At 36.9% G+C, this 24,146-nt stretch overlaps 1 protein-coding gene across 1 annotated transcript in view; it reads right to left on the bottom strand.

Moving 5' to 3' along the window:
- Positions 1-14,386, bottom strand: part of C1H2orf80 (chromosome 1 C2orf80 homolog) — a 77,267-nt gene extending 62,881 nt beyond the window's left edge. Inside the window, exons 1-5 of the mRNA XM_053690436.1 lie at positions 14,308-14,386; positions 10,936-11,009; positions 10,620-10,701; positions 4,454-4,536; positions 3,528-3,612 (exon numbers count right to left, since the gene is read on the bottom strand). Of these exons, the coding sequence (XP_053546411.1) occupies positions 3,528-3,612; positions 4,454-4,536; positions 10,620-10,701; positions 10,936-10,976 (291 nt within the window). The 5' untranslated portion in view covers positions 10,977-11,009; positions 14,308-14,386. The remainder of the gene's footprint in view (positions 1-3,527; positions 3,613-4,453; positions 4,537-10,619; positions 10,702-10,935; positions 11,010-14,307) is intronic.
- Between the last annotated feature and the right edge of the window lie 9,760 nt (positions 14,387-24,146).

Below are 24,146 nucleotides of genomic sequence, written 5' to 3'. Positions count from 1 at the left end.
TTCAGAGTCACAGGCAGTTAACCCCAGGATCATGGGATGTGTACCCAGTCCAGTCTGTGAGTGCAGTCCCCTTCCGTGTTTTATATATGTCTAGGGTGATTACATAAGTCTGTGAACCCTGACTTGCTCCCTGTTTGTTTGATTGAGAGCTATCATTTGTATGGCTGTATTAGGGACCCAGTTTTGGAAGAGACTCTGACGTGGTTTCTGGGCTTGTCCCAATTGGCCAGATGCGGTAACTAACTCGTCCATTTTTTCTTTTAATCTTAGCTGAGAGCTTGTAAGTGAGTGCTGGACTTTCTCTGTGCGTTGTATTAATTTATTTTGTAATTTTCCCTATGGGCCTTGCACCCAGGCTTGTCTGGGGTTAACTGCCTGTGACTCTGGAGACAGCACAGCTTCCTGAGAGTGCTATAGCACCCAGGGCTAAGCCTGTTGCAAGGTCATGGGATGTGTACCCAGTCCAGTCTGTGAGTGCAGTCCCCTTCCGTGTTTTGTATATGTCGAGGGTAATAATATGTCTGTGAACTCTGACTTGTCCCAACTCCCCAGTTTGTTTGATTGAGAGCTAGCATTTGTATGGTTGTATTAGGGACCCAGGTTTTGGAGGAGACCTTGACGTGGTACCTGGGCTTGTCCCATTTGGCCATATGCGGTAACCAACGCTTCCAGTTTTGCTTTTAATCTTAGCTGAGAGCGTGTAAGTGAGTGCTGAGCTTTCTATGTGTGTTACATTAATTTGTTTTGTAATTTTCCCTATGGGCCTTGCATCCAGGCTTGTCTGGGGTTAACTGCCTGTGACTCTGGAGACAGCACAGCTTCCTGAGAGTGCTATAGCACCAAGGGCTGAGCATGTTGCAGGGTTATGAGATGTGTACCCAGTCCAGTCTGTGAGTGCAGTCCCCTTTCGTGTTTTGTATATGTCTAGGGTGATTACATAAGTCTGTGAACCCTGACTTGTTCCCGGCTAGCATTTGTATGGCTGTATTAGGGACCCAGGTTTTGGAAGAGACCTTGACGTAGTACCTGGGCTTTTCCCATTTGCCCAGATGCTGTAACTAACTCTTCCAGTTTTGCTTTTAATCTTAGCTGAGAGCTTGTAAGCGAGTGCTGGACTTTCTCTGTGTGTTGTATTAAAGGGACAATGAACCCAAATTTTTTATTTCATGATTCAAATAGAGCATGCAATTTTAAGCAACTTTCTAATTTGCTCCTATTTTAAAATGTTTTTCATTCTCTTTGTATCTTTATTTGAAATGCAAGAATGTAAGTTTAGCTGACGGCCCATTTTTGGCGAACAACCTGGGTTGTTCTTGCTGATTAGTGAATAAATTCATCCACCAATAAACAAGTGCTGTCCATTGTTCTAAACCAAAAAATACCTTAGATGCCTTCTTTTTCAAATAAAGATAGCAAGAGAATGAAGAAAAATTGATCATAGGAGTAAATTAGAAAGTTGCTTAAAATTGCATGCTCTATCTGAATCACAAACACAAAAAATTGGGTTCAGTGTCCCTTTAATTTATTTTGTAATTTTCCCTATGGGCCTTGCACCCAGGCTTGTCTGGGGTTAACTGCCTGTGACTCTGGAGACAGCACAGCTTCCTAAAAGTGCTATAGCACTCAGGGCTGAGCATGTTGCACGGCCATGGGATGTGTACCCAGTCCAGTCTGTGAGTGCAGTCCCCTTCCATGTTTTGTATATATATATATATATATATATATATATATATATATATATATATATATTAATGTTTCCATTAAACTTGATTCATATGGTCAAATTGTTGGATTAAGTGTATATAAAAGAAACAGTAGTCTGACTGTAAACTTACTTTTTCTAGGTTGCAAGTGAAACTGTAGTCCAAGCCACTGTGTATCTGTGTATCTACAGTCCTATTCTAACAAAATGTTATTCCCTACAAGCTAAATAAGCTACAACATTATTCAAATGTTACTCAATAGGAGGAGCAATGCAGATTTAAATTAGTATAAATGTGTTAATGAGTTTAAAATATGAAGGAGGCTGGTAACAATATCTTTCTCAGGAAATGTTACACAGGTTAAGAAATCAAACATTCTATTGCGATAAATTATTTCCAATACATTTGAAATATACTTAAAAATCAAAGTAGCCATTAATGTTATCTATTTCAAAACTATAAATAATAATATTTCTATAGGGGATAATTTAATTTGCTTTTTGGCCACTCTAGGGGGCATGGGAGAAAGCACAAGTTTTTTTCACAAAAGAAAAAGGGTGTCTAATGTCTTTTTAAATTAATAAACAAACAAACAATACATTATTAAATGAAGTCAATTTTAGCAGCAATTGTTTTGTATTAAGATCATTTTTTTATATAAAAAATATAAAAAGAAACTAATCTGTATTATTTCACTAATCTATGTGTTCAGAGACGTGAAAAAAAATTTAAGGAAAGAATTGATGTTCAAAAAACTAACGGCTAGATTACGAGTCTTGCGTTAGCCTTAAAAAGCAGCGTTGAGAGGTCCCAACGCTGCTTTTTAACGCCCGCTGGTAATACGAGTCTGGCAGGAGAGGTTACAAAGTTGCCTGTAAAATAAAAATAAATCCTAAAATAGCTACAATGTAACTATTAGTTATATTGTAGATATCTTAGGGTTTATTTTATAGGTAAGTATTTAGTTTTAAATAGGAATAATTTATTTAATTGTAGTTATTTTATTTAGATTTATTTAAATTATATTTAAATTAGGGGGTTGTTAGGGTTAGACTTAGGTTTAGGGGTTAATAACTTTATTATAGTGGCGGCGACGTTGGTGGCGGCAGATTAGGGGTTAATAAATGTAGGTAGGTTGCGGTGACGTTGGGGGGGCAGATTAGGGGTTAATAAATATAATGTAGGGTTTGGCGATGTTGGGGGCAGCAGATTAGGGGTTCATAGGGATAATGTAGGTGGCAGCGGTGTCCGGAGCGGCAGTAGGGGTTAATAATTATAATGTAGGTGGTGACGATGTCGGGACAGCAGATTAGGGGTTAATAAGTGTAAGATTAGGGGTGTTTAGACTCGGGTTCATGTTAGGGTGTTAGGTGTAGACATAAAATTAATTTACCCATAGGAATCAATGGGGCTGCGTTAGGAGCTGAACGCTGCTTTTTTGCAGGTGTTAGGTTTTTTTTCAGCCGGCTCAGCCCCATTGTTTCCTATGGGGAAATCGTGCACAAGCACATTTAGCCACCTTACCGCTACCGTAAGCAACGCTGGTATTGAGGTGAGATGTGGAGTTAAATTTTGCACTATGCTCACCTTTTTGCAGCTAACGCCGGGTTTAAAAAAACCTGTAATACCAGCATTGTCTTAAGGGAGCGTTAAAAAAAAAGGCTCGTTAGCAACGCACCCCTGTTATCGCAAAACTCGTAATCTCGGTGTAAGAAAATCTATATGTTGAGCAGATTTTGATTCAGCTCAGTGTGAAGTTTCTTTTAAACCTCAAAAATCAGATTTTAGGTGTCTCTAAACTTTTGACAATTTTTTTTTTTTTACCATTAACATTCCGGCAAAGGAGGACAAAATCATAGCTTCTCTTTCCATGCGATTGGGGTATTTATAAAGGCTTTGCTGCAGCTTTCTGTGTATTAAATAGAAATACAATAATAATTAAAAAAAAAACATTTTCAAAGACAGAGATAGTATATTTAGCAGCAACTAATGTCACAAAAAGTAGCATTCTAACTTCTGGTTGTGTGAGACATTTTTCATCCTGGCATTACAATATGAACTTCACATCTGTGTATTTTCAGATACATTGCAATAATAAATACAAAATATGCTGGAACATACATTATAATCATCCTACTGTTGATAAAAGATACCAGATTTTTGTAAATTTTCATGATAGTCACATAAATTTTAAAAACACAATATTATCTCTACAAATATATTTATTAATATAAATGTTATAGTTTAATATACTGTGAAACAAAATGTACCATTGTACCATGTGGTATATCCATACTAATTTCAGAAACCAAAAATTGCTAAATAGAATATTGTAGCCTCTGATTGCACTTTATAATCTGACTTATTATCTTATACTTTTTTATATAATAGAATTTCCAAAGTTTTGTAAAAATCATTAGATAGTATCTGTGATAAAATAAACAGGAAAAAGAATACAACTTAATTTACCTACTGTTAAAATGAATAATCTACAGGTTCTGTAAACTGTAACATATCATTGACCACAACTGTGTGCTATATTATTGTAAACTGCATTTAAAAAGCTCAGAGAAATCAGGAATGCGCAGAATTTAAAGATATGATACCATCTTTTATTGGCAGGGCTGAGATACTGAATAAAGGAATGTTTTGTTAAAATAATGTAATACTCTGTACTGTAAGCTAAACAGCTTTCCCAACCCTACCAAACCCATACTGTTAATGTAGAAATAAATCTATCTTCTTCTTACATCTTTCCATTTTTTAGTGCTTTTATATCTTCCGAACTGCTTAACCATTGCAATGCGACACCAAGAGCCAAATCATAATGAGCCTAAAGAAAGATATAAAGCAAGAGAATTATTGTACATGTATAGAAGCCATAACAAATCCATGCCAGCAATATTTGATGGGTCATAAAACCCCAAATTGTTCTTTTGTGATTCGGATAGATCATACAATTTTTAAAAAGTTTCCAATTTGTTTAATTCTTATTGTATTCTTTGTTGAAGAGCATTCCTAGGTACATAGCATGCATGTGTATGGCGCACTATATGGCAGCAAACAATGCAGCAATCTAGTGCTCTGTAGAGTATCATGTCCGCCAGACATCGCTGAATGCCGACAGCATAAGCTGTCGGCATTTAACATTGCACAAGCAGTTCTGGTGAACTGCTTGTGCAATGCCGCTCCCTACAGATTTGCGGCCAATCGGCCGCTGACAGGGGGTGTCAATCAACCCAATCGTATAGAATCGGGCGGATTGATGACCGCAGCCTCAGAGGCAGCGGACCAGTTAAGGAGCAGCAGTCTTAAGATGGTGCACAACAAATTTTGGTTACATAGGTGTTTAGGAAAACCTCAACTCAATTCTCAGCTCATAATGGTCCTAGCTTCTTGAAACAAAAACTGATGTCTAGAGCACATTATGAGGTATTCGTACATACAGTATATAAACATTTTGCACATTCTTTTCCATAGTCAGAACTTAAGTCTTAATGTAATGACCAAGATTGCTTAAAGTTTCACTTTTAGAGTCAATTTATAATGGGAAGGGTTCAGGTCTCAGTCCTAAATTGTTTTAGGGGGAACCTTGGTAAATATAATGTGCATGCAGAACATTACAAGCTTGAGACTTCTCTTAATTTTTCTTATGAAATGTAACAAGATTTCAGACCTCATTGATCATTGTAAACATAATTACTGTAAAATACTGTTAATTTTTTTCAAATTCTTTTTATTAAAGAAACACAGGTACAAATAGACAATTGTATGCACTATACAGCGATCAACCTTTATAGTCCTTGCAGAGCATTTTTGCATACTGAGAGATTAACGAGGACAGATATTACTCTTGAGTATGTGTGGGCTGCACAAGTTTAAATACAGAACCTTGATACTGCCCAAAATAAATAAAACTATGTATTCAGAGGTATGTCAAAACTACCACCTCCTGTTGAACCTGTGCTTCTTAAAGTGAAGGTCAAGTCTGGATTAGTCGCTCACTACGTTCTGCAGTTCATGGAAAAAAAACCTTCATGTTCATTCATGATTTTGCCCAATTATTGAATTATTGACAATAACATTTATATTTTACCTTCAAATTAGTCCCCGTTATCGTTTATTTGTCCGCCCACCATCTTGCCAATATTGATTGACAGAACAATTTGCCAATCACTGTTCTAGCTCCAATTACAATGAATATAGTGGATAGTATGCAGCTCCATAGTATGTAAAATACATGTCTATGTACTGTTGATAAATAGCATAACAGTTTTTAGTGCAAGAAACTGTGCTTTCTCTGACTAATAACATATGTTATGTATTATGTTGCCATTGAAGCAAATGCAGTGGAACAGTGTTTTTGTAAAATAAAACGAGATAAACCAAGCTATGACGTATATATTGCATCATATAATGTAAAAAGTAGGGTAGATAACAGAAACGATAAGGCTTTACACTAATCATTAAAGCTATATTGTGGAGACTAGAAGGGAGCTTACAGTTCAAGAACCTGGACATTTTTTGACCAGAGACCAGAGACCTGAGACCCATATTATGCATAACATTTCAAATCAAATTACTAAAGTATGACAGCATGTTTGTGCACATAAAATAAAGTAAGGTTTACTTATGTGTGAAATGCAAAGTGACAACTGTGACAGCATTGAGAGAGAATTAACATAATCTATGTTGTTATGTGGGTGCTTATTTAAAAGATATTGCAGGCAACATGTCACAGAAAAATGCTAGTGCCGTCCTTTTATAACAGTGTCTTGTTATAGAAGAACCTGAGGGGGGTGAGCAGGATACCTTACTGCTGCAAAGGATGCTAACTCTAACTCCTACACGAGCAGAGAGGGTAAACTACAAAAATAAAGCAGAGATTAACTCGCTATGATCTATTCAAAGTGCAATAGGATATTAACGTTGCAGCTATCTTTGAAAGGATTTTTTAAGTTACGTCTCCTTTAACCAGGAAATCTCCCCACATGCTAATACACGGACAGCTCCATAGATTTATAGCACTGAGGCTCCTATGATCTGTATATGCAGTTGATTAAGCTATGAATATGGCAAACAAGTATAATCAGTTGGTATTTAAAGGGAATAGCATATAATAGAATTTGAGTCAATTGCGGATGAAACTTTTAGCCCCAGGTGATTGTTTTAATGAGGGTTAAAAAGGAGGGTAACATAAAACAAAAATGCAACAAAAAAAATAAAACGAACCCCCCCCACGAAAATATCTTCAACAACGGCTATCTAAACACTTTGCATGTTATTAGATAGAAGGGCTCCTGGCAGATATATAAGAATATTAAAGTGAGACATTAAACTTTTATCACAGAGTGTTAAGAGAGTCAATTCTGCTCCATGTATAATTAGGATGTTTATAGAACCTATCGTTAGAGCAGGTATTGTGGAAGCTGTAATGTCAGAGTCAGATCTGTTTTTTCATGATGTCGTATAGTTTAATGTCTTAGCAAACAGTTATATTCACAAAGTTTTAAGCTCTACGATGGTTTTGGCTTGAAACGCTTTGCAAAGCTTAGCATTATATTTTGCCCAGTTTGTAGGAGCTGGTCAGGTTTTGAGGTGCCTGTTAGTCCAAATACCATAAGAGTCAGCTTGTGTATGATCTTCTTGCTCTAGCCAATACCATCTGTGTCTAAAGCCAGTGGTTGGCGGCGCGGGTCTGGCAGCCATCTAGCTTGATATACGGGGCAACATGGGAAGCGCAAGCCCCCCTAACAGAGAGAGCTGTGAGCACTGAAGGGTGCTTGCAAATGTATTGCTTTCGCATGTTTTGTATGTAGGTAGGCATATCGAGGTTAGTCTTGTGTAGTGTCCTGAGTGATAGTCCTGCAGTGGGTCAGCGAGGTAAGGCAGTAGAGAACAGATTTTGCTCTTTCCCTTATACATGACTAGCATGCGAGTAGTGCCGGATGGTGTCTTGCAAGAGAGTCCGGGCTCCGTCAGTACTTGCATGAAACTTGGTGGCGTACTGATGCTACTTGTTCTCTTGGCATCCAAAATGGGATTTGCTGCCGCTTGTTTCAGAACTGGCACCAAATATTCCCCATAATATTGCTGGGCTCTGCCATCGGAGGTCTGGGTTGATTTCAGACTAATTGACTCACTTAGATTTGAGCACTTAGTAATGAGCAAGTCAAATAGAGGTAGGAAGGAACATGTCTGAAATTTCAGCCAGCACAATTTCACTGGCACACTGCATGGTTATAGCAAATGTGTGCGATAGTTACCATCAGAAGGGCAAAGCCTTTTATATTTCTTAAGTGTGTCTTCCGGGGTAGAAGAGATTTCTTTCCTTCTATTCGTTATAAGTTCCCGGACAGCCTAATCTGTCAAGGAAGGCACGAATGGTAAGATATAGTGGCATATATCCAAAATCATCTAAGTTTTTCTGCAGAGCAAGAGAAACCTGCCACCATATTAGAGAGCCGGCCACCGGAAGTTCTAAAATACTGTTAATTTTTATTATTTGTTATGCTTATATTATATCTGTTAATTTCTCAAAACGCATGAATAAAGTAGGCTTTTCCCAAGATTTCTACTAATAATACCTCTGTAACCAGTAGACTCTCAAACTCAAAACCTTTACAGCAGAATGCTTCCATAGAGGATTTATATCTGTGAAACTATCAGGTTCCTATCTGGTCCCCCACCAGACATAATCAACCCAACGTGAGGGGAAATTATAAAAAAATTATTCTATAGAAGATTTCAAAGATTTTACATGATTTATGTCCATCTCAGCAAGCTTTTGAATATCAGGCACTGAGTGAGGAAATCTTAAGCTTCTATTCAAACATGTAGCTTGAAACTGTGGTGTGTCAATATAAACATAATTACTTTAAATACTATTAATTATTATTAATTATTATTGTTTGTATGCTTATATTACATCTGTTAATTTCTCAAAATATATGAACATAGTAGGGTTTACCCCATATTTCTACTTGTCTTAGCTCTGTAACCAATGGTATCTCAAACTAACAACTTTTACAGCAGAATGCCTATCTGGTCCCCCACTAGAGAAAATCAATCCAGGGGAAATTATAAAAAAAAATCACTTTCACATCCCCATAAGAAAAAAAATAAGAGAAGCCTCAAACCTGAAATCTTCTGCATGCACACAATACTATCTTGGTACACACTAAAAACAATTAGGACTGAGACTCAAACCCTTCCCATTATAATATTCAGAAGGAAAGGGTAAAGAAATGCATATGGGCACAAAGAAAAAAAAAAGGAAATTAAAGGGATACTGAACCCAAATTTTTTCTTGCGTGATTCAGATAGAGCATGCAATTATAAACAGCTTTCTAATTTACTTCTATTATCAATTTTTCTTCGTTCTCTTGCTTTCTTTATTTTAAAAAGAAGGTATCTAAGCTAATTTGTTTGGTTCAGAACCATGGAAAGCACTTGTTTATTTGTAGGTGAATTTACCCACCAATCAGCAAGAACAACACAGTGTGTTCACCAAAAATGGGCCGGCATCTAAACTTATATTCTTGCATTTCAAATAAAGATATCAAGAGAATGAAAATAATTTGATAATAGGAGTAAATTATAAAGTTGCTTAAAATTGCATGCTCTATCTGAATCACGGTAGAAGAAAATTGGGTTCAGTGTCCCTTTAAGGATTTGGAAGCTGAAATCTAAAATGTAACTTTATTGTTGCTTCTAAAAAAGACAGCATAACAAGGATAAAAAGTTTGCTGCTCTCTTAGGAACACTAAACCCCAAAAAATTATTTCATGATTCAAGTAGAGAATACTATTTTAAACATCATTCCAATTTACTTCTATTATCAAATTTGCTTCATGTTTTAGATATATTTTTTAAGAAATAGCAATGCACATGGGAGAGCCAATCACACAAGGCATCTATGTGCAGCTACCAATCAGCAGCTTTTGAGCCTATCTAGATATGCTTTTCAGCAAAGGATATAAAGAGAATGAAGCAAAATAGATCATTGAAGTAAATTAGAAAGTTGTTTAAAATTGCATGCTCTTTCTAAATCATGAGAGAAAAAATTGGGTTTCATGACCCTTTCATTTAAAAACACTGTAGTAAACCCCATAATAAATAGCGATATCTTGAAACAAACACTGAGTCACTATAGATGTTCAGATAGTATTCAAGATGGCTAAATCGTGGTGCTGCTTAAACAATCATTTATATTATATAACAAAAAAGAGCTCTGTACATATAAGAATATTATTCCTCACTGTGTACAATTGTTAAGACGTTACTAAAACTGCAGCAAACATACAGCACCAAGATGCATATACTATATGTGTTATAGCAGAAATATATTATAGGTATCTATTAAATCAAAAACCTGAGGTTAAATATAGTAAGAGCTGTTATTGTCCAACTTTAGAAATGGCTCTAAATATTTATGCCTCAGCTGATGTCAACATTTGCACTAGGTAATGTATCTGAATATGTTGCTACAGTGTTAATATAAAGATAGCAAGAGAACGAAGAAAAATTAACAATAGGAGTAACTTAGAAAGTTGCTTAAAATTGCATGCTCTATCTGAATCATGAAAGGAAAATTGGGGTTCAGTGTCCCTTTAAGAATGGTCAAGTAACCTATGCTGGACAACTTGAGCTAGATTGAACCAAACCTAATATATTATATATTGCATTTAATTGCTCCCTAGTCAGTTATGAGTTTATTGGTATTTTTAAATGAGCAAATAACATAACAATAAAAGTCTACTTTGTTACCATTTACAATGTCTGGCTTCAAATAATACTACATAACCTCTGGTTGAACCTGAATTATTGGCTTTATTAACACCAATGCAATAGACACACTAATCACAAGAGGGCTACTAAAATGGTAAAGTGGTGCATTTAATTACATTTAGTTACCATGTCATCAAGAAATGTGGATTCTTTTCTTCCTTTTGGGTCAAATTCTTTTTCCCTGAGAGTGGTGCTAACATATTCTCTCCTTCAAATAAGAAATAATGGTTAGCTAGGTTTGTGAAAGCAACACATAGATTACTACATACACAATAACAAAAGCAATGTGTAGCAAATGTGGTCTTTTGTTTTAGTTGGTCTTGTTTTTTGTATGCAGCAGTTTGACTAAAGGTTAAGAAAAGATAGAGGGTATCTATATCTAGGTAACTCTGAGGGTTAAAAAAAATAATTTAACAATTGCTAAAAATCTCTTTACACTTACAGAAGTTTTTCAATCTCTTTTTTCAGCAATTTTCTTTCCATATGTCTCAGAACGAGTCCAAGCACAATTAAGTCCTGTATTTAGCAGGGGAAAAAAGACAAACATTAAATAATAATCTTATTTTAAGATAAATATTCTTGTGTGAAAGCCACCACAAGAAATATGTTCTCTGCAGCTTCATGAACCTTTAAAAATCTTCATAGAAGGTCATGGATGTAAGATATTACAGTATCTATAGTTTTCTCCATCACTTGTTAATGACTTAATTGATGACAGATGTGACTTTCATTGTATTATTCTTCTACCTTAATACCAGTAAATCCTTTAAAAATGGTGTGATTAATATTTTGCTATTTTGCTCAAATTTTACTAATATGCACAAAGGGCAAGCCATTTTTTTCTTACAAAAAAATAAGTTACTTAACTAAAAATCACAATTAAAGAATATGGGCAAACAATTTTCCAAACAAAAGTGAGATATTCTGGGATAATTGTCTTGGTAAACTATAAACAAAGGTTAACATGGCACAATAATATGTTTTAAAATACAGAGCAATCTCAGTTTGTTTGAAAACATATTTTTAAATGTTTTTCAAATTACTTTGTATAAATAATATTCCATCCTTCAGAAAATATTCTCTGCAGTATTTTTTCCCACATGGTTTAAAAAATATTTTTACAGATATTTACAAAGCTGATAACCCATTTCCTATTTTAGCATAGCACATTGAGACTTTTTTGCACAAGTGCTTTTTTTTTTTGCTTCTAATCTCACACACATTTTTATCAAGCATGACCACATCCTGCTTCTATTGAAATAGTAAACACACTTTTAAATATGGAACATAACCACATATAAAATATTAACACTTGACTATTCATTTATTATTGCAACTAATTGTTTATATACAAGAAATTGTTAAGCATATGTGGGCCAAAAGAAATGCTTGTGCAAATACGCTGTCGGCATTTTGCGATGTCGGGCAGACATGATCCACTACATCGAATCATGTCCATCTGACATTTGATAAATCGCCACCATTGTATTAGTTTTTGATGAAACAAATATAAAAATACCCCCAGGAGGGACAAAGTGAATCGGTGGGGGTATGACCACATCCGAGGCCATGTAGTGGTGTGAGGCGGGAAAAGAGGATTAGTGGGTGGAGCTAAAAGGGAGTAATTAAATAAGGGTTGCAGCGGGAGGCGTTAGGCTTTTTGTTTCGGCAAGAGAGAAGCTCCCTCCCAGAGGTTGTCGCAGCTGTGGCGGGTGCTGGCCTTCTGAGGTGGATTTAAATTCAAGTGGGAATCTTCCCCTTTTCGAGGGGAGAGTTTTTCAGGTGTGGGCGTGCCTGGCATTAGCCAGTGGAAGGCAAGTGAGGATATTTGGGAGGCTGCACCCTATGTTGAACCAGATTTATAATGTTTAATGGTTATATCAGGATGTTTGGTTTTAATAAATCCGGGCTGCGGCCTTTTCACCCCAAGCTTGTAGTCGTGTCTTATTTAATTAGTACGTAATGTGATGAGTGTGTGGGTCAATGTAGGGAAACCAAATGCTAGAAATATCACTGGCATAAGCTGGGTGGCCTAGCATTTTCAAATACAACAATTTTGTACACATTGGAATACAATTTTTAAGAATGTCAAAAATAAACCAATAAGAAACCAAAAAAATATTTTTAACTGTTTTTTTGTAAAGCTTTGGCATATATTTCATGTTAGCTATAAAACTAGCTACACACAATGACTAAATAAATAATACAACAACTAAAAAATCAATAAAACAGGACTAAAGTTGTACGATTTCCTTTTCTATATTATTATTGTCGTTTTCTTGCGAGACGCTTATAAAAACTCAGTTAAGGTTATTTACACTAAGGAACGTATAAATGGAGGGCATACAGAATATACAATCTATTTTCAAGGAATCTGAAAATGTTAGTTTATTTTATATATTTACATTCAATTACATTATTTTTCCTCAAATAGTTTACAGTATTTTATGGACAATATGCTTAATTTCATTTGCCCTCTCACAGCTTTTATGAAAAATATGAAGACTATGAAGATCATATGTGTTATAGATGTAATTCTTATAAATATTATAGATATATTACTGGTATAGAACTCTTTTCTAGGAAGCTTTGTTTATTGAGATGCACAGTGCTAAAAATAATCATAGGTGACAGCAGCTGGCTGTGACGTCAATACTGTATTAATGGTAACAATTACTAGCTGCCTACAGATGAGTCATTTTTGCTGATTTTTTTTCACACAAAGAAGAGAGAAAATAGGTAATATTTTATTATTAGTTATTGTTATCTATCTAGAATACAAATTGCCAATAAATACGGGTTAAAGTGTTCACATTGTGAACACATTAGTTTTTTTTCTTATTTTATGTGACCTTAAAGAGACAAAGTAATCAGGCAAGCGACTGATAACAGTTCATTGTGTTTAAAGATGCTTTAGGAATACCCTTTAAGATGGACACCCCCCCCCCCCCGTAGTATTGAAATTTTCAATATAGATGTCAGTTTTAACAGAAAAACAACAGTTATTTAATAAACAAAACAATAGACAAAATAAAGGTAAATTTAAAAAAAAGTTACTACAATTCAGAGGTCATAATGAGATAATATATGCTGGAAACAGGGTAATCTGATTTGTACTGGCTGTATTATTTAATTTTTAAAGTGTGTCACCCCCCCCCCCCCCCCTTCCATGCTAACTTCTCCCTCCCCAGCAAAGTTTCCCTTTCCAGTGAGCTGGGAGGACAGTCCCTGCGAGTTTCAGTGCATTTTTTACTTCTGATCAGGTAAATGTTAGATAATCTGCCCATAATGACAAAAGAGAACTTATTTCAAAAATTGCTTTTATTTATTTATACCTTTATTTTTTATTTTTTTTTACATGTCTGTATTTTGTCCCACTTTCTTTATTTCTGTCTCTCTCTCTCTCTCTCTCTCTCTGGCTATCCACGACTACCCTTTTCTCCTCTCTTATGCTCTGCATTTCTTGTTTCCTCCTTTATATCCTGTCCGTTACTCTCTCCATGATACTACTTGCCCCTCTCTTACATAACAAAAGTATAAACAGTGCAGTTCTATCATGGTCAGAAAACAGGGGAGAAGATATACAAGTCTAAGTCCCAAAGAGAACCATACATTAGTGTGTGTGACATGCTATGCTAAGTCACTTGCTTAAACATACATAAAGGCAAAGATAGAGGGAAATCATACACAAAGAATATCAATCAATCATTATTAGAACCAGGGGAAAAAATAATCTGAAATGAGATACAAAGATTGCAAGACTGTAAGAACTGTGAGCATGTAATAGCAAGACACTTACAGTCCTCTCACTTACCTGTAGAAGTCTGCCGTTGCTATTCCTGTCACTGCTTCTGAATGTGGCAGAGAAAGGTTGGCAGCTCACAAGGCTGATTTTTTTTTCCTGATGTTGCTATGAAACCACATGGCTTAGTGAACAAAAACACTTGAGCTATGAGATTTTTCATGCACTGAGTTCAATTACCTGTTTTACGTATTAGGTTACAGAATGAAAGGGCAACCTGAGCCCTCAAGGTTGCTGGGATATAGGAAAAGACAATTACACTAGAGATCAGTAAGTGTCAATTTAAATGACATTGCCATAGCTAAGAACATTATATCAAAGAATCCAAACAAGACATGATACTTCTAAGTTATCTATATTGCATTTCAAAGCCACTGTAAAAAAAATAAATAAAAAAAAGCATTAAAATGATTAATTATGCACAGTAGAAAAATGTATTATTTATTTTGCCAGCTTTCCATATAATTTAACTTAGGGGAGTGCACTATTCAGAACAGTGATCCTGCTACATGCTGCACAAAAATAGCTTGATCAGTGTTCCTAGCTTGTCACATCAAAAATTCTAAACATAATTTTGACAGTTTTAAAGGGACAGTCAACACTTACTTTAACATGTTTTTATATTGAAAATAACAAAACGGAGGTCCGCCTACACTATACCCCTCCTGCCTTGCCGCCTTGCTTCTGTCCTAATCAGCGGCGCTAACTACTCTAATACCCGGTAAATATGGATGCCGGACTCCCCCCACCATTACGTAGCTGTCTTCTTCTTCAACTGATAAGCAAATCAGAATCCAGGCATCGGACAGAAATTGCAAGCGCGTGCAATTTCAGTCCGAGGACTGGATTCTGATTTGCTTATCAGTTGAAGAAGAAGGCAGCTAAGTAATGGTGGGGGGAGTCCGGCATCCATAATTTATAAAATTACTACTGTGCCAACCCCATTTTTTGCTCGTTATATGAGCCCTATTATGATGTTCTACCTAGGTAGAAATCATGGTGGCCCACATGCGCATTAAAATTATTATTCTATTGCCCACGCGTGCGCAGAATCATCCCTCCTCTACTTTAGCAGCACATCACAATCCAAGCGCCAGATGCTGGGAGGACATGTGGATCGTGAGTGGCGCACCAGAGCGCTGAAGTTCTGGAAGTTGAAGAGGAAGAAGCGGCAGCAGATTTAGCAGTGTCGTTTGAGGTAAGTACACAAAGTACCCCTAGACTAACGAGCATGTTATATGGAGTACTACAAATTACTTACAAACTACAAATATGGCCGCTGTAGTGCGCATGAAAATTCCTTATTAAGCAAGTGCACATGCGCTGTGGGCTGAAAATAATATTAAAATCAAGGGACCCAAACGCTTTGCCATTGGATGGGGCGGCGGTAGCAGGATTAACATAAACTACACCTCCTTTTGTGGGTTGTCATTATCCCTCTTTCCATAACAACTTTAAAATAAAAATAATCGTATGTAGAATCTTCGTTTTTCACCACAAATAGTTTTATTTGATAGAATATAACATAGTTGTTATAATAATCTGTTTTAGTTAGGTTAAATTTTGCATAATTCTCTAACCCTTTAAGAGTACTTGTTTTTGTACATATAAAGAAACAGAATTTCTTTCTGTACTGCAAAAGAAGAAGTTGCTACCCTACTAAAATGTTGACCACTTCCATACACAGACCAGCCACATGTTAAGAGGAAAATTACTGTGTAATTATATGATGAATTGTTATTCTGCATAAGACCAAAATTATATACAGGAAAATATTTAACTGGAAATGATAAAATACATAAAAAAATAGTCTACATTTGCTTTAATTCGTTACAATTCTCTGGGGCTGCAAGATATATTTGAGAAGTGTGACTTCCCTTATTAAAGAAAATGTTGCATATAGTGTTTTGTATTTAAAGGGACACTGTACTGTACTATAATTTTTTTGAAGGTAATGTCTTCCCAATGGCTAGTTATACCAGATTTACAGTGACAATGTATTGGAAATGTGTCCTTTTATTCTTACACCTGAAATAGTTGATTTTGCAAATTGAAGCCTTTACCCAGTATTGGCCTTTGTGTATAGAGGAAGAGAGTTAAGATAATCAGGACTGCTCTTCCCATATGATCAGCACATTTGAATAAGTATTTCTTGAGAACTATAGGTAGTGATCTGGATGAACAAAAACAGCTATTTCACATACAAACATAAGAACAATTCTCCATAATTTAATATTCTGTAGCTGGTATTACAAGTCAATAGAAACACAATCAGCTAGATTACGAGTTGTGCGTTAGGCTTAAAAAGCAGCGTTGGCCGGTCCTAACCCTGCTTTTTAACGCCCGTTGGTATTACGAGTCTTGAAGGTACAGGCTCACCGCTCACTTTTTTGGCCAGACTTGGAAATACCGCAAATCCACTTATGTAAATTGCGTATCCTCTTTTTTCAATGGGACTTGCATAGCGCCGGTATTACGAGTCTGCCAAAAAGTGAGCCGTACACCCTCTCCTGTCAAGACTAATACCGCATTTTAAAGTCAGTAGTTAAGAGTTTTACACTACAACGCTGTAGCATAAAACTTAACTAAAGTGCTAAAAAGTACACTAACACCCATAAACTACCTATTAACCCCTAAACCGAGGCCCTCCCGCATCGCAAACACTAAAAAAAATTTTTTAACCCCCTAATCTGCCGAATTGGACATCACCGCCACTATAATAAATATATTAACCCCTAAACCGCCGCACTCCCGCCTCCCAAACATTAGTTAAATATTATTAACCCCTAATCTGTCGGCCCTAACATCACCGCCACCTACCTACATTTATTAACCCCTAATCTGCCGCCCCCAACGTCGCCGCCACTATATTAAAGTTATTAACCCCTAAACCTAAGTCTAACCCTAAACCTAACACCCTCCTAACTTAAATATAATTAAAAGAAAGAAATATTCCTATAATTAACTAAATTATTCCTATTTAAAACTAAATACTTACCTATAAAATAAACCCTAAGCTAGCTACAATATAACTAATAGTTACATTGTAGCTAGCTTAGGGTTTATTTTTATTTTACAGGCAACTTTGTATTTATTTTAACTAGGTAGAATAGTTAGTAAATAGTTATTAACTATTTACTAACTACCTAGCTAAAATAAATATAAAAGTACCTGTAAAATAAAACCTAACCTAAGTTACAATTACACCTAACACTACACTATAATTAAATTAATTCCCTAAATTAAATACAATTAAATACAATTAAATAAAATTAGCTAAAGTGCAAAAAAACCCCACTAAATTACAGAAAATAATAAACAAATTACAAGATTTTTAAACTAATTACACCCAATCTAATCCCCTTAACAAAATAAAAAAGCCCCCCAAAATAAAAAAAGCCCTACCTAACACTAAATTACAAATAGCCCTTAAAAGGGCCTTTTGCGGGGCATTGCCCCAAAGTAATCAGCTATTTTACCTGTAAAAGAAATTACAAATCCCCCCCCCCAACATTAAAACCCACCACCCACAAAACCAACCCTACTCTAAAACCCACTCAATAACCCCTTAAAAAAACCTAACACTAACCCCTTGAAGATCACCTTACCGGGAGAAGTCTTCAAACAACCGGGCCGAAGTCCTTAACTAAGCCGGGAGAAGTCTTCATCCAACCCGGGCGAAGTGGTCCTCCAGATGGGCAGAAGTCTTCATCCAGACGGCATCTTATTATTATTATTATTTATTTATAAAGCGCCGACAGATTCCGCAGCGCTGCCCATGGGTACAAGGATAACAGTACAATGGAGAAACAATACAATAAGACACAACATTTTACAGAAAAATACAGGGGGAATTGAGGGTCCTATTCCCATGGGAACTTACAATCTAGATGGGTAGGAGGATGGAAACAGGAGGTGGGGACTGCAGAGGTGAGAATGATATTAGTGAGGAGATAGAGGGCAACTGTTAGTTAAAGGGACACTGAACCCAAATTTTTTCTATTGTAATTCAGAAAGAGCATGCAATTTTAAGCAACTTTCTAATTTACTCCTATTATCAATTTTTCTTCGTTCTCTTGCTATCATTATTTGAAAAAGAAGGCATCTAAGCTTTTTTTTGGTTTCAGTACTCTGGACAGCACTTTTTTATTGGTGGATGAATTTATCCACCAATCAGCAAGGACAACCCAGGTTGTTCACCAAAAATGGGCCGGCATCCAAACTTACATTTTTGCATTTCAAATAAAGATACCAAGAGAATGAAGAAAATTTGATAATAGGAGTAAATTAGAAAGTTGCTTAAAATTTCATGCTCAATCTGATTAACGAAAGAAAATTTTTGGGTACAGTGTCCCTTTAAGTGAAGTTAGTTTGTTGATAAGTCGAGTGATAAGCTTCCCTGAACAGAAAGGTCTTTAGGGAACGTTTAAAGGAGGAGAGGTAAGTGGCAAGTCTGACATCTCGAGGAAGTGCGTTCCAGAGGGTTAGTGCCGCACGAGAGAAGTCCTGTAGTCTAGAATGAGAGGTGATGGTAGAGGACGCAAGAAGCAAGTCGTTGTTGGATCTTAGGGGACGGGCAGGAGTATATTTGTTGATGAGTGAGGACAGGTAGGGTGGGGCAGCATTGGTGAGGGCTTTGTAGGTCAGGGTGACAATATTGAATTTAACTCTGTTGTGAATGGGGAGCCAGTGAAGGGACTCACAGAGAGGTGCAGCAGAAACAGAGCGTTGAGAGAGGTGGATTAGCCTGGCAGATGCATTTAGGATGGATTGGAGGGGAGAGAGGCGGGAGAGAGGGAGGCCAGTTAGTAAGTTGTTACAGTAGTCAAGTCGGGAAATTACCAGGGAGTGGATGAGCTGTTTAGCAGTTTCAGCACTCAGAAACGGACTAATTTTGGAGATATTGCGTAGGTGGTTGCGGCATGATGAAGAGAGCAGCAGTTGGATGTGGGGAATGAAGTTCAGATTTGAGTCAAGTGTGACTCCAAGGCATCGGACTTCGAGTTATTGGGAGATAGTGGTGCCGCCAACATTCATAGAAAAATTAGAAACTGGAGTGCAGCTAGAGGGGGGAATTAGAAGTAGTTCGGTCTTGGACATATTTATTTTTAGGTGGTGAGAGGCCATCCAGGAAGAAATCCCACATAAGCAGTCACTGATGTGAGAGTTGACAGAAGGAGAGAGTGCAGGGGTGGAAAGGTAGATCTGGGTATCATCAGCATAGAGGTGATAGCTGAAGCCATAGCTGTTAATAAGTTTACCCATCCGGCGTGGAGCGGGTCCATCTTCAAGACATCCGACGCGGAGAATCCTCTTCACCCGACAGCTAACACTGAATGAAGGCTCTTTTAAATGACGTCATCCAAGTGTCGGATGAAGAGGATGCTCCGCGTCGGATGTCTTGAAGATGGACCCGCTCCACGCCGGATGGATGAAGATAGAAGATGCCATCTGTATGAAGACTTCTGCCCGTCTGGAGGACCACTTCGCCCGGCTTGGAAGAAGACTTCTCCCGGCTTCGTTGAGGACTTTGGCCCGGTTGGATGAAGACTTCTCCCGGTAAGGTGATCTTCAAGGGGTTAGTGTTAGGTTTTTTTAAGGGGGTATTGGGTGGGTTTTAGAGTAGGGTTGGTTGTGTGGGTGGTGGGTTTTAATGTTGGGGGGATTTGTAATTTTTATTACAGGTAAAAGAGCTGATTACTTTGGGGCAATGCCCCGCAAAAGGCCCTTTTAAGGGCTATTTGTAATATAGTGTAGGGTAGGGCTTTTTTATTTTGGGGGGGATTAGATTAGGCGTAATTAGTTTAAAAATCTTGTAATTTGTTTATTATTTTCTGTAATTTAGTGTTTGTTTTTTTGTACTTAAGCTAATTCTATTTAATTGTATTTAATTGTATTTAATTTAGGGAATTAATTTAATTATAGTGTAGTGTTAGGTGTAATTGTAACTTAGGTTAGGTTTTATTTTACAGGTATATTTGTATTTATTTTAGCTAGGTAGTTATTAAATAGTTAATAACTATTTACTAACTATTCTACCTAGTTAAAATAAATACAAACTTGCCTGTAAAATAAAAATAAACCCTAAGCTAGCTACAATGTAACTATTAGTTATATTGTAGCTAGCTTAGGGTTTATTTTATAGGTAAGTATTTAGTTTTAAATAGGAATAATTTAGTTAATGATAGGAATATTTATTTTGATTTCTTTTAATTATATTTAAGTTAGGGGGTGTTAGGTTTAGGGTTAGACTTAGGTTTAGGGGTTAATAACTTTAATATAGTGGCGGCGACGTTGGGGGTGGCAGATTAGGGGTTAATAAATGTAGGTAGGTGGCGACGATGTTAGGGATGGCAGATTAGGGTTTAATAATATTTAACTAATATTTGCGAGGCAGGAGTGCGGCGCTTTAGGGGTTAATATGTTTATTATAGTGGCGGCGACGTTGGGGCGGCAGATTATGGGTTAATAATTATAATGTAGGTGTCGGGGATGGCAGATTAGGGGTTAATAAGTGTAAGATTAGGAGTGTTTAGACTCTTGGTTCATGTTAGGGTGTTAGGTGTAGACATAAAATGTATTTCCCTATAGGAATCAATGGGGCTGCGTTAAGGAGTTTTACGCTGCTTTTTTGCAGGTGTTAGACTTTTTTTCAGCCGGCTCTCCCGGTTGATTCCTATGGGGAAATCGTGCACAAGCATGTTACACCAGCTCACCGCTAACGTAAGCAGCGCTGGTATTGAAGTGCGGTAATGAGCAAAATTTTGCTCAACGCTCACTTCTTGTCTGGTTTGTAAAAACTCGTAATACCAGCGCTGTCTGTAAGTGAGCGGTGAGCATAAACTGCTCGTTAGCACCGCACAGTCTCTAACGCAAAACTCGTAATCTAGGTGCAAAAATGGAAAGAAATTGTACATTACACTGTCCCTTTAACAAAGGGATTTCCTACATTCTTGGATGAAGAGAGATTAATGAAGTACAATATAATATTTTCAATTTCTACTCATTTTGGTTTGTATTTTATGTATAGCACTTTATTTAACCTCTTTGCTGTGGATAACGGCATGTGGTCAGCTTTTGGAGCTAATTGAACCCCACAAACACACACACTTTACTTTACATCTCCCTGGAGCTGGACGGACGGGTAAGTATTGAAACCTCTCAGTCTTAGCTCCCTTAAGTACTATAAGCCCAAAGGCAATTGGTGTGTGTGTTTGGGAGTGTAACGTGAAACCACAATTTAACCACAAAAAAAATAGAAAATAAAAACATGCAATTACATTTAAGAGGTTATGAGCTAATAATGACCACCTTAAGTAAATAAATGTGCATTTATTTGGATAGAGCCCCTATCTGCACATTAAAGTTATAAAAATTTACCCAAGGGCCGTCACTTATATGAGGATAACCCCTTCTTCTTTTGACTACAGTGTTTAGAAAAACACACACACTTTTTTTGAAACCTTGATTTTTGAAATTTTAATATAATTTTTTTAATGAGGGTGTCTCTAGGCCCTTAGAACAGACCATCAAAAAACCTAGAGACCACTAAGAGCCTCTCTTTAAAATAAAGCCCCTATATAGGTTTTAATAACCAGATGATTACTATGGTAAAAGTGATCGCCTTGCCTAATAAGGGCTAGATTACAAGTGTAGCGTAAAATATCGCTTTTGCGAAAGCAATATTTGCGTTCCACTGAGTAAGCGTTCCACTGAGTAATACCAGCACACGCAAATGAGCGCGCTTCCATAGGCTCCAATGGGCAGACACGGCATGAGAACTAGCAAATTCTAAATATATATGTATGAATAAATATATATATATATTTATGTGTTAATATGTGTATATACACATAATAACACATAAATATATATGTATATAAGCATATACATATATATTTACAGGGAACACACAGTTCCCATAGACCACAATGTAAAGTTTCTTTCTAACACACTAGAGCTGCCTGTTGGGAAATACAACAGCATGTACTGTACCACATGCATGAACAACATTAAGACTGTAGATGGCGCTGTTCAGTTCAGATTACTAAAAGTTTATATCTGTGAACTTGTTCATTCACTAACAGGAAGGAAGTTGTATTCTTTTTCTCTATTGTTTCTCCTCTCTGTGTGCTGACTACTGTTTTACAAGTGATTGGTATGTTCTAAATGCTGCTATAAGTAAAGCCAAATGCAGTATTCCTAAAAGCATCCAGTGTCTTTTTGATACATAACCAACACTGCCAACTTTAGCCCCCAAAAACTGCTAAGTGCAATTACTTCATTAAAAAATAAAGATGCTACTATCTTTAGTTTTTAATTAAGTATAATACACTCTATTTTGGGGGTATTTGGTGGACATTTATAAATTTAACCAGAGATCTGATCTCTGGTAAATTTTATAAGCGTTGATTGCTACCACACGCTTGCGGTAGTGACAACCTACCACTTGTAATGGCTGGTTATTTATCAGGCCCACAAACGGGTGATAAATTAGCCCTACACTTGTAAACTAGCCCTAAATGTACATTTATTTGAACAGAGGCAGGCTCATGGGAGCCCCTATGTGCACATCAAAGTTATATAACTATACCAGAAGGCTATTATTTATATGAGGAAAACCTATTTTGCTTGTAGCTATAGACTGTATAAAAAATAACAACAAAAACACAATTGTTTACATCCCTGTTTAGTAAAATTTTTCATTTTTTTGCACACTTTGTTGTACGGTTACTACTTGCCTGATATATACATATAATTAAGGTATAGTTTAAATCTGCTGGGTCTGTTGAAATAAAGCAAAACAATATATGTGTGGGTTTCTCGCTAAAACCTTACCTAGGGGTTAAATGTGAGCAGCATCTAAAGACTCCAAAACAACTCAGCACAGAGGTGGAAATGGTTCAGTAGTTAAGGGGTTAAGAGAATATAACAAAAAAAAATCAAATTTTTTATTTTTTTCATTGAAAAATGTGCCAGCGCCATTGACCTCAAATTTTAATTTTACAATAAGGGGTTGTTGTTTTTTTTTTTTTTTTGTTTTGTTTTTTTAATAACATGGCAGGAGATAAAAACATTGTGTTGGGTCCAGACAGATCTTATTTGTATTTAAAGTTTTCCATCCCTAAACTGAATTTAAAAATGATAACTCTTATGTGATCTGTGAGCTGCTAAAGCATTAAATAGTGTGCATTAAATAATCTAGGCATCTATGATTGGTACTATAATACTCATAAGTAGGGCCGACTTTAGAATTGGACCAGGTGGAAGCATGGGACCCAGGCAGTACTGGACAGTTGCTCCTGGAGGCGGGCAGAGCATTGTCGTAGGGAGCTTTGACCAGGGAGGAAGAGGCCCCTTGTGATAGGGTGAGAGGGTGTAGTGGGTGGAGCCTAGAGGCCAGTATGTAAGGCTGGTCTGGGCGGGAAAGGCAGCAGTTTGTTATTGAAAAATTAGTGGAAGCATCTCTTACTGCATGTCTTTCCCGCCCTGGCCATGGCCTCTGTTGAGGATTTACTGGCGCAGCTGAAGGAGGCGGCGGAGTCCAGGGGACCTACCTGATTGGAATCGCAGGTCTGGGCCTTGCTTGATATCCATCCAGATCCGGTCCAGGAGAAGATGGTAACCCGGCAGAAGTCGTCCAGGTGTTCCAGGCCTCCGGTCCGGCTCAGTCCTGATGGCGGTAGGCGGCCGGGAGGCGGAAAGAAGAGCAGCTCTGGTTCCGGTAGGAGATCGGCTCGTCAGGAGTCTTCAGATGCGGCGGCGGATCAAATGGGGCCTTCAGTAGTGCTGTCAGCAGAGGTTGTGAGCGGCGGTGATCCAGAGCTGAGAGCCTATTCCAAGCGGTCCAC

The sequence above is a fragment of the Bombina bombina genome, chromosome 1 (assembly GCF_027579735.1).
Source record: "Bombina bombina isolate aBomBom1 chromosome 1, aBomBom1.pri, whole genome shotgun sequence".
Lineage (NCBI taxonomy): Eukaryota > Metazoa > Chordata > Amphibia > Anura > Bombinatoridae > Bombina > Bombina bombina.
The sequence above is the reverse complement of the archived record's forward strand: the minus strand, read 5'-3'. Positions and strand labels throughout refer to the sequence as shown.